Source organism: Globicephala melas, chromosome 18 (genome assembly GCF_963455315.2).
Source record: "Globicephala melas chromosome 18, mGloMel1.2, whole genome shotgun sequence".
Taxonomy (NCBI): domain Eukaryota; kingdom Metazoa; phylum Chordata; class Mammalia; order Artiodactyla; family Delphinidae; genus Globicephala; species Globicephala melas.
In genome coordinates this window covers 11,939,533-11,954,107 of record NC_083331.1, presented here as the reverse complement: position 1 = coordinate 11,954,107, position 14,575 = coordinate 11,939,533, and the positions used below count along the sequence as shown (strand labels likewise).

The following is a 14,575-nucleotide window of genomic DNA, read 5'->3' as shown; positions in this document are numbered from 1 at the left end:
CATCTCAATAGATGCAGAGAAAGCTTTCGACAAAATTCAACACCCATTTATGATAACCCTCCAGAAAGTAGGCATAGAGGGAACTTACCTCAACGTAATAAAGGCCATATATGACAAACCCACAGCCAACATTGTCCTCAATGGTGAAAAACTGAAACCATGACCACTAAGATCAGGAACAAGACAAGGTTGCCCACTCTCACCACTCTTATTCAATAGTTTTGGAAGTTTTAGGCATAGCAATCAGAGAAGAAAAAGAAGTAAAAGGAATCTAAATCAGAAAAGGAGAAGTAAACTGTCACTGTTTGCAGATGACATGATACTATACATAGAGTATCCTAAAGATGCTACCAGAAAACTACTAGAGCTAATCAATGAATTTAGTAAAGTAGCAGTATACAAAATTAATGCACAGAAATCTTTTGCATTCTTATACACTAATGATGAAAAATCTGGAAGAGAAATTAAGGAAACACTCCCATTTACCATTGCATCAAAACGAATAAAATACCTAGGAGTAAACCTACCTAAGGAGACAAAAGACCCGTATGCAGGAAATTATAAGACACTGATGAAAGAAATTAATGATACAAATAGATGGAGAGATATACCATGTTCTTGGATTGGGAGAATCAACACTGTGAAAACGACTATACTACCCAAAGCAATCTACAGACTCAGTGCAATCCCTATCAAGCTACCACTGGCATTTTTCACAGAACTAGAACAAAAAAATTCACAATATATATGGAAACACAAAAGACCCCGAATAGCCAAAGCAATTTTGAGAAAGAAAAACGGAGCTGGAGGAATCAGGCACCCTGACTTCAGGCTATACTACAAAGCTACAGTAATCAAGAGAGTATGGTACTGGCACAGAAACAGAAATATAGATCAATGGAACAGGATAGAAAGCCCAGAGATAAACCCATGCACATAAGGTCACCTTATCTTTGATAAAGTAGGTAAGAATATACAGTGGAGAAAAGACAGCCTCTTCAATAAGTGGTGCTGGGAAAACTGGACAACTACATGTAAAAGAATGAAATTAGAACACTCCCTAACACCATACACAAAAATAAACTCAAAATGGATTAAAGACCTAAATGTAAGGCCAGACACTATCAAACTCTTAGAGGAAAACATAGGCAGAACACTCTATGACATAAATCACGGCAAGATCCTTTTTGACCCATCTCCTAGAGAAACAGAAGTAAAAACAAAAATAAATAAATGGGACCTAATGAAACTTCAAAGCTTTTGTACAGCAAAGGAAGCCATAAACAAGACGAAAAGACAACCCTCAGAATGGGAGAAAATATTTGCAAATGAAGCAACTGACAAAGGATTAATCTCCAAAATTTACAAGCAGCTCATGCAGCTCAATATCAAAAAAACAAACAACCCAATCCAAAAATGGGCAGAAGACCTAAATAGACATTTCTCCAAAGAAGATATACAGACTGCCAACAAACACATGAAAGAATGCTCAACATCATTAATCATTAGAGAAATGCAAATCAAAACTACAATGACATATCATTTCACACCGGTCAGAATGTCCATCATCAAAAAATCTAGAAACAGTAAATGCTGGAGAGGGTGTGGAGAAAAGAGAACCCTCTTGCACTGTTGGTGGGAATGTAAATTGATACAGCCACTATGGAGAACAGTATGGAGGTTCCTTAAAATACTAAAAATAGAACTACGATAGGACCCAGCAATCCCACTACTGGGCATATACCCTGAGAAAACCATAATTCAAAAAGAATCATGTACCACAATGTTCATTGCAGCTCTATTTACAATAACCAGGATGTGGAAGCAACCTAAGTGTCCATCGACAGATGAATGGATAAAGAAGATGTGGCACATATGTGCAATGGAATATTTCTTAGTCATAAAAAGAAATGAAATTGACTTATTTGTAGTGAGGTGGATGGACCTAGAGTCTGTCATACAGAGTGAAGTAAGTCAGAAAGAGAAAAACCAGTACCGTATGCTAACACATATATATGGAATCTAAAAAAAAAAAAAAAATGGTCATGAATAACCTAGGAGCAAGATGGGAATAAAGACGCAGACCTACAAGAGAATATACTTGAGGATACAGGGAGGGGGAAGGGTAAGCTGGGACAAAGTGAGAGAGTTGGATGGACATATATACACTACCAAATGTAAAATAGATAGCTAGTGGGAAGCAGCCACATAGCACAGGGAGATCAGCTCAGTGCTTTGTGACCACCTAGAGGGGTGGGATAGGGAGGATGGGAGGGAGGGAGACACAAGGAGGAAGAGATATGGGGATATATGTGTATAAGTGATTCACTTTGTTATAAAACAGAAACTAACACACCACTGTAAAGCAATTATACTCCAATAAAGATGTTTAAAAAAAAAATGAAAAAAACGGAATTCTCACCTTGTTCAACATAAGGGATTTCATACTGGAGAGAAACCCTAAAGTGAAATGAAATTGGGAAATTTATTATTAAGGTTTTATAATGGGGACGTAGACTTTTCCTATATAGGAGAATTGGGTGTTATAAATGTGCTCATTCTTTTCAAATTAATTTATTGATATGTAATTCTTATTAAAACACAGAGCTGTTTTTTCTTAACTTCAATAACTGACTCTAAAGTTAATGAGATGAATAAATAGACAGGGATAACTGATAAGAAATTTTGGGGAGTTGACGGGACTCCTACAATATATAATAAAGCTAAAGTCATTAAAACTGAAAACAAATCAGTAAAACAAAATAGGTAGTATATTAGTTTGCTAGAGCTTCCATAGCAATGTACCACAGACAGGCTGAGATGAACCACAGAAACTTATTTTCTCACAGTTCTGGAGACTACAAGTCCAAGGGTGTGATGTTCACAGGGTTGGTTTCTTCTGAGGGCTTTCTTTCTGTGTCTTCACATGGTCTTCCCTCTGTACCTGTTTGTGTCCTAATTTCTTCTTATAATGAAATCAGTCATATTGGATTAGGGCTAAGCATATGATCTCATTTAACCTTAATGAGCTTTTTAAATGTCCTATCTCTAAATACAGTCACATCTGAGTACTGGGAGCATAGGACTTCAACATATGAATTTGGGGGGAAGAAGCAGACACAGTTCAGTCCATAACAGAAAGAGATTCTAATTTATTAAAACATTGTACTAGTGTGAAATTCAGGGCCAGGTTACTAAGTTAATTAAAAAATTGTTTTCAGTTATCTATGAAAAAAAGGAGAAAATAATTTTCATTTATGAGACTTGTGGGAAATAGATTATTACAAAAACTGCACCAGACATTGAAATAGGAAAGTACCAAATGATCATTGTTTTAGTCTGCTCGGGCTATCATAACAAAGTACCGTAAGACTGCGTGGCTTAAACAACAGAAATTTATTTTCTTATAGTTCTAGATCCTGGAAGTCCAAGATCAAGGTGCCAGCCGATTTGGCCTCTAGTGCGGACCCATTTCCTGCCTTGCAGATGACCACCTTCTCATTGTGTTCTCACATGGCAGGCAGAACAAGCTATGGTGCCTCTTCCTTTTTTTGTAAGGGCAGCAGCCCTATTGGATTATGGCCCCACCCTTATGATCTCATTTAACTTTTATCACTTTCTCACAGACCCCACCTCCAACTAAAGTCACATGGGGTTAGGGCTTCAACATATGAATATAAGAGGGACACAAACATTCCATAAAAATCATGAAGCTATCACTTTCCAATTACAGTCTTCCCCTTCCCACCATCAAGAAAGAACAACTTTAGCCTGCCTGCCCAAGTTTGGGAAAGGGCTTCTGGGCAGAGAACTGGAACCAAAGAGCCAATTACCAGTAATGTTTTATTGGAATCTGTGTCACCACACAGAGCTTTAAAAGAGCTAAAAGAGGGACTTCCCTGGCCATCCAGTGGTTGAGACTCCGTGCTTCCAATGCAGGGGGCATGGGTTTGATCCCTGGTCAGGGAACTAGGATTCTGCATGCTGCATGGCACTGCCAAAAAAAAAGAAAAAAAACATGAGCTTCTTTTAAAGTGATGAATTATTCAATAAATTCCATTTGGAAAATTGGTATAATATTTAGAAAAATAATCCCTTTAGATCTTCACTGTATACTTAATTCTCAAAACTTCTGGGGGGACTTCCCTGGTGGTCCAGTGGCTAAGACTCTGTGCTCCTAATGCATGGGGCCCGGGTCCCATCCCTGGTCAGGGAACCAGAGCCCACATGCCGCAGCTAAGAGTTCGCATGCCGCAACTATGACCTGGGGCAGCCAAATAAATAAAACTTACTCTAAAATAAAACCTTGCAGATAGATTTAATATTTAAAATTATTAAATATTTAAAATTTAAAGATTTAAATACTTTAAAATGAACCAAGAAAATATAGATGAATGTATATTTGTTTATGGATAAAGAAGGCCTTTCTTAAAGAGCAATAAATCACTGAGGAAAACATGTTTATGTTTGACTTCCCTTGTGAAAATAGCTTCCCTTGATTTAAAGGAAAAAAGACCAATATGAGAAGTCAAACAGTAATCTGGGAAAGACATTGGTAGCCAAAATGATGGACAAAATGTTTATATTTTCACCACATCTATGTCCTCTGCAATTCAGTTAGAAAACACTAAGTTCCCAGTAGATAAATATGAGTAGGACACAGAGACAACTCATGAATATGGGAAAATATCCAACTTGTTTTTAAGTCAAAGAAATTTGTTGCCTATAAAAGAAGTAGAGATTTTTTTTATAAGTGAAATAGGAACTTTATACATTACTGATAGCAGTGTAGTACTACCCTTTGGGGAAAAATTTTTGCAGTAAATTTCTTATGATGATAAAAATAATAATAACAAAAACAACTAAGTTTTATAGCAATTTCTGTGTGCCCTGCACTGCTTTAAGCCTTCACATGTTTTAATTAATCCTGTCAATATCCTATAGTGTAGGAACTTTAATTATCCTTATTTTACAGTTGAGAAATTGAGGCACAGGAAATGTAACTTGCTCAGGATCACAGAAATAAACTGGTGGAGACATGGCTTAAACCCACTAGTCCTACTTTGGGGATGTTTTTCCTCATGGAGTCTTCTGAAAATTTGCTGGGGGGCAACTTTACTCAAAGAGATAGTCTTTCCACCGTGCCCCCTTTTTGTACATGTTGGCATTTTTGTTCATGCAGTTCTTGCTGTTTGAATATTCTTTTTTACCCTCTCTGGCTTAGAACAGGTGTCATTCCCCCCAAGAAGCATTTTCTGTCCCTCTTCAATCTTGACCTCTCCATTTCTGATTCCCTTCTGCCACCTTCCAGATTGGATATCTTTCTTTGTGTACCATTACAACCAATTAACCAAAAATTTCTTAAATGTTCTGGCTATGTTTCTGTACTCCCCACCCCCCCAACTTCTCCTACTGCTGATTGATGGCAGGGATTGTGTCTATTTTATTTTTGAATCCCTAGTGCCTCGTACAGTGCCACATAGTAGGCTCTTTCCTTTCCTTGTTAACATTTTCTTATTTTACAAAGTCTTTTCAAGTTAATATAACTCCATCACTGTAATCATAAATATAGTGAACAACACAAACATGAATGTCCATGTAGGGTCAAGTTTCAATCAGTTCAACTGTGTTCTTAACAATTTAAAAATTATTATTTGGCATTGTTGTTTAGTTGGGCTTTGTTTGTTTTGTTTTTGTTAACGTGCTATCTCTCTTTGGGAAAAAAATGTCCATATCTGAAAGATAAGCCTCCACCTAATATTCTCTCGCTTTATGAACTTCCTCTTTTAAGGTCAATTTTGACCATGAAGCATATTTCTAGAATTTTTCAATTTTTGGTTTGATTTTGTTTTTCACTGTAGTGATTCTAGCCAAGATCCCTCTTTGAGACTGCAAAGCAATTTAATTTTTCCCTTCAAAGGTACAGTGCTTGTTTTTTGTTTGTTTTTAGAATTACTGCAAAAGCAGTGGTTTCATGGAGTTACTGCTCAGGGTATTTTTTCTCCCAAGAGACACAAATGTTTCTGCTAAATTTTTATCCTCACAATCTGTATTTTGATAGTTAAGTACACCTTAGGCCTTGATAGGTTGGCTGCTGTGGTGCTCAAGGTCAAGGATCATCTTTTTTAGGGTCACATTTATTGTGACCATCTAATGAGACCACCACATCTCTTACCTGGGCTGGTTTTAGATGGCTCTGAACATTCCTTAGTATCAGGATTATTCCAGAAACTTGCTATTTTGAATTGGTAATCTTATTCCCAGTTGAAAGCATAATTTAAACATTATTGCATTTTAAAGACAGATGAAAAACTATTTTTCAAAAAATTTGTAAAAATTACAAACCCCAGTATGAAATCAGTACTTCTGGCTTATCACAGAACAAAGTGTGGCAGGGAAAGTCAAACTCAGTGTGGTCCTTTTTCAGAAAAAGAAAACAGTTGACAGCAGGAAGCTGACCAAATTTGTGTGTGGGGGGCAATGCTGGTATGTGAAAAGAAAGCAAAAATTTTATCAATCTCCAGTTTTCTGGGTCTCCATCCACTTATTAAGCATTTGGATTGACTTTGAACTTCCGGTTTGGAAGAGCGTTCCTGCCCCTCTCTTTGGTAGACCACATCTGATTAGAAATGAGAGTGAGGGCAGGGTTGTGTTAAGGTTGCGGAGGTTGGCAATGGTGTGAGCTAGTAAATCTTTCTGCTTAGACTCCTCCATCAGCCATTATGTAGCAGAAGTTGCCCCATATATGCAAAGAGCATTTAAAGTTTAGAAACACCATTTTTTCTCTCTACAAAGTGTGACTTTCAAGACTCAAAAAAAAAAAAAAAAAAATTAGCTTTGGGCCTTGGAGCCGAAAAGGAGGTTTTAATTCTAGGCTGCATTCTCCTCCTCCTCACAGAGCAAGAAGACAAATGTTTTGGCCTCAGTAGCCAAAGGGATTTAGTGAAAGAAAACTGCTTACAGATAAGAGAAGATACCTGAATAGGTAGCCGAAGGTAAAGAGTGTTGCCATAACACAGCAGATAAGAGGACACACTTTCAAGTCAGAACAAACTGGTTGAAACCCCAGTTCCCCATTTATTACTTTGTCATCTTAATACTGTTATTTGAAATCTCTGAACCTTGTTTTCCTCATCTGTAAAATGGGTCAGTTTTTGTAAATGAGGATTAAATTAGTTTATATGTAAGGTATTGTGTGCTTTTAACACAGCAAACACATAATTGGTAGTTGTTGAACGGACTTCAGAATTCTTTTGCAAAGGAAAAAAATGAATATGACATTGGACGGGAAGCTAGTACTCCTTAGGCTGTAATATATGGATATTTCAAGTTCCAAGGAAAGAAACATGTTCCTGATATTTCCTCTAATAGAATTCCTTATAAGGATACACAAGGAACTAAAGACAAAAGGGGGTGGAGAGTAAGAAGACCAGGAATCACAATAGTGACAGTGAGGCCCGCTGGGTGGGAATAGGTGAGTCTGGTGTCTGCACAGATCCTGTGTAACGGAGAACGCACGCTTAGACATGAGTTCCCTCCAGTGCATCTGTGTTACTAATAAAGTCCAGTATAGTAATGGAGTAGGACTGAGCTAATTAATGTTGTTTTAATGAATAAATGAGAGGTGGTGAGGTGAGCTTGACCATCCCCACCTCTTCACTCAGGTGGTGAATGGAAAACCCGTTATGAGACACAACTTGAATTGAATGACCAACTAGAAAAGCAGATTGTTTCTCTCAAAGAGAAAATGGAAAAAATCTGTGGAAATCCTTCAGGTACAGAAGCGCCTATATATATGTTTTATAAGTGGAGTTAAAATTGATAAAACATCAGTTGCTCATATTTGCTTTATTGTAGACAGACTGTCTTCTATTCGTGTCCATGAATGCATGCCAGTGGTGAGTAAAAGATGTTGAAACAAAAGGAATAATTGAAGGAAATTATGTGTACTTTTCCCCAGACAGATTTCAAACAAAAGTTTAAAGACTGTGACAAGGTCCAAATAAAATATCTTATTCAGTGGAGTTTTCCTGTGATGTAAAGAATCCTAGAAACAAGGCCTTCAGCTTGGTCTCTCCTGTAAAAAGCTGGGCAGGGATTCTGTTGCAGGTACAAACAAAATGGAAGTGAAAGGATCTCAGTGGTCAGGCTGGGGGGAAACCTGAGTGTATTCCTTACAACCTGAAAGAGCCTGTTTAACTCAGAAATACCTCTCTCATACCCATCTAAAGCAGTTCCATTCTAGTTCCTAGAACCCATAAATTACCCTGTAACCGCACTGGGCTGCTTCACCTACTTTTTCTTTTGGTTGCCCTAGTGACATCTTTCGTCTTTTGAGAGGTAATTTAAATCTCCGATAAATGAATTTATGTTTTCTACTTTACAAAGAGTATTCGTTTGTTTTTCATTCATTCAAATATTTGTTAATATTTTTTTTAATGTAGAGGAGGCCCAAAGCATGACTTATGTTGAACTCTTTCTGAATTTTTATTTCAAGAATACTCAGAAAAACATGGAAATCTCGTAAATAAACCAAGGGTACTTTGCATGAAAATGAAAATACAATACTCAGCTAAATTGGCAGGACTTAATATTACACTAATAATTATAATAACTCGTCCTAAATTAAACATATGTAATATGCAAATTAACTTATGTACATTATTTCAGTCTTGCAACAAACCCCATGACATACAATTTTATATTGTTATTTTAATACATGTGATTCTAAGCTTAAAGAGATTGAATGATTTACTCAGTTTCACACAGTCTGGAAATGTGGAGTCAGAGTCTCTCCCTCTTAAACCTCTGCCATTTAACTCTGCTATACCAACAGCCGTTTGATACTGCTGATCAGAAATAATGTGTTTCTCAGTAGCTGTATGTAGAGCACTAAGCTGCCTGCTGTATTCACAGAAGCCCTGGGCATTTATGGAGAGCGCTCTTTGAATAACTGCAAACCTTTAGTGAAAGACATAGAAAAATTTTGTATTTTTGTTAATGAATTGAGGGAGAAATTAACTTTTTTGCAGACCTCTCTGTTATTTACAACCCAGAAATACCCTTATGTCTGTGTGTTGGAAAGTCAGGAAAATAACGTGTGTTTTTTTGTTGTTGGAAAAGTGGTGAAGTTTTGTCCTCTGCCATGGAGTCATAGCTCCATCTTGTGGTATTTAGAAATTGCTGCAAGGGCTCTTTTAAGCTTAGTGTTTCTTAACTGTAGGTAGAATTTTATTACTACCTACAGAATATAAAATATCAAGTTCTACCTACAGAATATAATATATTCTGGCTTCCTGCTTCTTGACAGCCTACCCCCAGTCATAGCTCAAGAAACGGGGTATCTAGCCTCCTGGAGGGTAGCAACAAGTGCTGGTGTGACATGGGAGAAGACTCGGTAGCATATCTAAGAAGCATTTAATCAGTTTCCTCATTGCTACCTCAGACTCTGTAATTTATTCATGTTCACAAAAATACACTTATTTCCCTTGATGAATTTGTGTTATTCTTGAAGAAAATGTCTTTCTCTAAGAGGTTTAGATCTGGAGGCAGAGAATTACATTTCTCTTCAGTAAAGAACAAAAGAAATGTTAGAAGAACCAAGAGTGGGGCCACATACTAAGCAGAAGGAAAGTTCAGGCTCTTAAAGAGCTAGTCCTCTCTATTCTCTGGGCAGATGCCCTGAGTACCTGGGTTTTCTTACACAGTGGAATCCAGGGGGCGTTTGTCTGAAGAGCAGGGATTAGGAATCTAACCAGGGAGTTGGTGATGGAAGTAGCCAACTACTGAGCAAAAAGCATTGGGGATCCAAAAATCCTATATCCAGGATAGGAAAGAAATCTCTCTTTTCCGAGGACAAAAGCAATAGTCTTATTCTTTATATCAGAGACAATATTTGTGAGATTCAGACATGTACCATTTGTGTAATACAAACATTTTTGGTTTTCTGTTAGGTTGATAATCAGAGAAAAGGGCCTAAATTAGTTGTTTTGTGGGACAGAGTATGACTTCAAATGCTATTTGTAAATTTACTGACTCTCTATCCTTGTTGTAGATTGCTTAGTCTTTAGGAGTAACCTGAACCCACATACTTAAGAAACTGATGTCAGTTAGTTTGAATACTGATTTTGAGTAACTTCAAAGTGCAGCTTTGCTTATGAGCAACAGAAGGATGAGCACTGGTTTTTGACCTGTGCATGTCTAATTTCTTTAAATGTTCTCATTAGAAAAAGAAATATGAAACATCCAATAAGTTATTTTCAACCTGGACCACTAAAGTGGACTTGATTTTAATATTTTAGAAAAAAGTATTTACTTAAGTGAGAGTGGGGTTCTAGTCCTTGTTTGGATACAGATGGGCTTCAAGCCTTCAACCTTTCTGAAGATTGCTTTTCTCATCTGAAGGCAGTATGCTTAGATAAACTTTAAAGTGCCTTACAGTGATATAATTTGTTAAACTTTAATTTTAGCAAGATGTCTCAGTTAAGGGTTATGTTTGGCTGCATATAGGAGAAAGGCTTAAACAAGTAAGGTATTTTGGAGCTTTTCCTCATGTAACAGGAAAGGTGGAAGGTATGCAGTCCAGGGTTGGTGCAGTGGCTCTATAATGCCTTCAGGAATCCAGACTCCTCCTGACTTTCCACTCTGCCGTCCTTTAATGAGTGGCTTTGTCCCCATGCTCACAAGATGGCTTCTCACTTGCTTCACAGTCTCATTCAAGGAAAGACGTAGGAGAAGGGAAAAGGGAAAGGTGAAAGCTAGTCAAGTCAGCTTCCTCTTAACGAGCTGCACCCAGCAGTTTCCCTGTACATCTCATTGGTTAGAACTTTATCACCTGGCCACCCATGTTTGCAAGGAAGGCTGAGATTTGTAGTGTTTTAACTGAGCATATTAGGACGAAGGGGAAGATGGACATTGGATGTGCAGTCAGTTCCATCTGCCACACACAAGCTCTATCACCACATTTCATTTTAAGGTAATATGTATTTATTTAGTATTATTTGGAAAATAAAAGAGAAGAAAAGTATTAAGTTAAACACATCTACTGTTGTCTTCTTAGTAATTTTTGGTATGTATATATATTGATTAAAAGGAACAACTCAATAGATAAGACAACCAAAAGGGGAAAAAAGGAATAAAAAAAAGGACTGCACTTTTAAAAAAATATGTAATTGTAACCTTACTTCATGGACAATTTTGTATTCTATTGGTATGTTCACCATGGACAATTAAATCAATTATTTCTTATGTTTTCTTCATGTACATTTTTAAGGGCTACATTATATTCCATTGCATTGGATTATTAATGTTCAATTACTTTCCCCTATAGTTAAATAGTTTAGGGTATTTCTGGTTTCAATTTTAAATACAACAAAACCCACAGAGGACAATATGGCAAAAAATATATTGTAGTATTTGCAAATCTTTGGATTTTTGTCACTTTTTGACCTCAACTTTTTTAATGAAAATACTTTATAGAGTCGAGGCAAGATGATCTTGGATTTAGTATATGCCATTCCAGTTTATTTTAAAATACCTTTCTAGGGCTTCCCTGGTGGCACAGTGGTTGAGAGTCCGCCTGCCGATGCAGGGGACGCAGGTCCGTGCCCCGGTCCGGGAAGATCCCACATGCCGCGGAGCGGCTGGGCCCGTGAGCCATGGCCGCTGAGCCTGCGCGTCTGGAGCCTGTGCTCTGCAACGGGAGAGGCCTCAACAGTGAGAGGCCCGCATACCACACACACACAAAAATAATAAAATACCTTTCTACATATATTGTGTCTAAACATTCATATAAAAAAATCATGCTGTATGTGGCATTCTTCTAATTTTTTTATTCTATCCATGTTAATACATAAAGATCTAGTAAATTTTATCTGCTGTATAGTATTCCATTAGATGTATATATCCTAATTTATGTATTCATTCCTCTATTTCAGTACATTGAAGACTTTTCAAAATCTCACTATGACAAACATTGCCAAGGTGAACATCCTTATAAATGTCTCTGAGTACAGAGTGTTACTCTGGACTTTGCTAACTTTTCTGCAAAGGCTAGAGAGTAAATATTTTCAGCTTTGTAGGTCACCCCATCTCCCTTGCAACTACACATTTTCACTGCTGTGTTCTAACACATCTTCCTTTACAAAAACAGGCCGCAGCCAGATTTGGTGCCCAGACTGTAATTTGCTGGCTCTTGCTTTAGGGCAGTGGTCCTCAAACTTCCATAGTAACAGAATCACCTGGAGAACTTCATAAAAATATAAAGTTCAGCCCCATTCTTTATCCAGCTTGCTACCTCTGCAGTCTTTATTAGTTCTCCAGCTAACTCGAATACACACAGAAGTTTGAGAACCGCTGCTCTAGCACACTTATAGCGGAGTTTTTAGATCACGAGATATGCACATATTCAAATTTTCAAATAAAGATAACGTCACTCTGGATCGATCTATCTAAAGACACCCCAGGTCTACAGTTAGCTCAGTATGTCAGGAATAAATAAGAGAGGTGATGGGAGATGAGCTTGGAAATACATGCAAGGACTACATAATAAAGGATTTTGTATCCATGTTAGGGAGTGTGAACTTTTTATATGTGATGGGAAGCTACTGAAGTATTTTGTATACAGTTTTAAAGTCATCTCCTACCCCACCCCCCAGGACTCCCCAGGGATGGGTGAGACTTGAAGCAGGAAAACCAGTTAGGATGCTCTTGTAATAATCTAAGGGAAGGTGTTTTTCAGCTTGGACAGTAGTATATGGGGATGGAGCAGAGGTGACAGATTGAAGAGATGTTGAGGAATGTGGATTTTATACGTATCTAGATACTCGGGTGAGAGTGGGAGAGGATTTGAGGATGGTTAAGCTTGAATAACTTTGTGGATTAAAAGGAGCAGGGCTCTAGAAATCAGAACTGGTGGGGATAATAAGAAATGACTTAGGTTTGTATGTATTACACAGATACCAGTGGTCAGTCAGCAACTGGAAATAGTTTTAGACTGCAGAACGTTGTCTCTCTGGAAATAGAGGCCATGGAGTCATCAGTGTCACTTGAAGTCATGAAAGTTTAAAGATTGCTCAGGCAAAAATATATAGTCTCACAAATAGGATTGAGGATTGAACCCTGGGAAATACTAACATTTAAGGTAATTCAGTGAAGATCAATGAGAAGGAAAAATATTGAAAAAGGATGAGGGGGAGAAGTGGGCAAGAGTGGCATCCCAGAAGCCAAGGGAGGAGAAGGTTTATGAATGATCAGCAAAAGGATATTCTCCAGGAAACTTCTGGTGCAGGGTAGGATAGAGCGCATGGTCCATAGTTTGGGCAAATTATTCAGAGGCGAAGGATGTAAGCAAGTGCTAACCAGAAGAGAGGATATTGGGGGAAAGAAGTGGTGCAGAGGAAAGTAGGGGTGAGAAAATGGAGTGAGTGTAAGCCATGGAAACATGGCTTCTGGAATTAAACTGTTCTGGTTCAAATTCAAACTATGGGACACTAAGGAAGTTAGTTCATCTCTCTGAGGCTTAATTTCCTCATCTGTAAAATAGAGTTAGTTAAACTCTCTTGTAAGGTTGTCATGCAGACTACTAGAGATATGTCAAGCCAAAAGCATAGTGGCTGACAGAGTGAGCAGCGTGTTAGTTCTCTTCCTTCCTTCCCTTGATAAAGGAGAAGTAAAATTTCATTAAAACAAGTCTGTTGTGAGATTAACCTTAATCTATTTGGAAGGAATAAGGGCAAGGGTAAGGCCCAGAGATGTGCAATCTGTTTGACTTATTTAGCTCTGCTGTTACACAGTTGTGAATCTTCTGGTACCTTCTTAAAGCTCTCGCAGAGTTTTGTGGTTCTTTGTACCTGCCCAGAAAGCAGGGGCTTCTGCAGGGAGTTAAAGCTTCTAATAAAAAGCACAGAACCTTTACTTCCCTTGGGCTAGCTGGGTGTACATTTTCTAGCCCCTTCTGTTTGTGTCCACCAGAAAAAGAATGTAGAGGCTCCCTAATGTATCAGGAATTTGCAGGTGTGTCCTGCAAAGATCTGTAGCCTTTCTGGAAGGCTAGAATCTGTTTTAAGCATACCAAATAACTAAAAGTTAAGGCTAATCCGGCTGTTTCACCTCTGATGAGCAATAGCTATTTCTCAGGTTCTGACCTGGCCCTCCAGGCCTCTTCATTAATCTCTAGTTAGGTAGTTAGGTTACAGAGCTAAGGGTGCACTGTGCTCTTTATCAGAGCTTGATGGCTCACACCGTGCAGCCCTGCAGAGGGTTCCCCAGCAATAAATTGAGTAATCTTTCAGTGCTTTACTGTCACTACTCACATTTGGCAGTGCATGTCTTGTTTCCTAGATTAGCTTGTTCAGGCCAAGTCAAGCTTAGTACCTCTGATACTGTGCCACAAACAGGAAAGAGGGTTGGCTCCTCTACTTCCCAACTTCCCTTTACTGCCCAGCACTGCTGCATCCTTAGCTGCTGGTCAGTCTTTCGAGTAGTGTTTCTTTAATTTTCAAACTCTATAAGAATCACATGGATAATTTATTGAAAGTATACATTCTGGGCATTACTCCCAGAGATCCTCATTTTG

At 38.0% G+C, this 14,575-nt stretch overlaps 2 protein-coding genes across 5 annotated transcripts in view; both read left to right on the top strand.

Annotated features, from left to right (window-relative positions):
* Positions 1–14,575, top strand: part of SOHLH2 (spermatogenesis and oogenesis specific basic helix-loop-helix 2) — a 95,778-nt gene that overhangs the window by 10,166 nt on the left and 71,037 nt on the right. The window contains exon 4 of one of the 4 annotated variants that reach the window (XM_060287974.1): positions 7,858–7,898. The exons of the other annotated variants lie outside the window; for them this stretch is intronic. The gene's annotated coding sequence lies outside the window, so the exon portion shown is untranslated. The remainder of the gene's footprint in view (positions 1–7,857; positions 7,899–14,575) is intronic. 4 annotated transcript variants of the gene reach the window in all.
* CCDC169 (coiled-coil domain containing 169) overlaps positions 1–14,575 on the top strand; it is a 45,001-nt gene that overhangs the window by 12,920 nt on the left and 17,506 nt on the right. Inside the window, 2 exon segments of the mRNA XM_060288264.1 lie at positions 7,665–7,775; positions 7,858–7,898. Coding sequence (XP_060144247.1) covers positions 7,665–7,775; positions 7,858–7,898 — 152 coding nt within the window.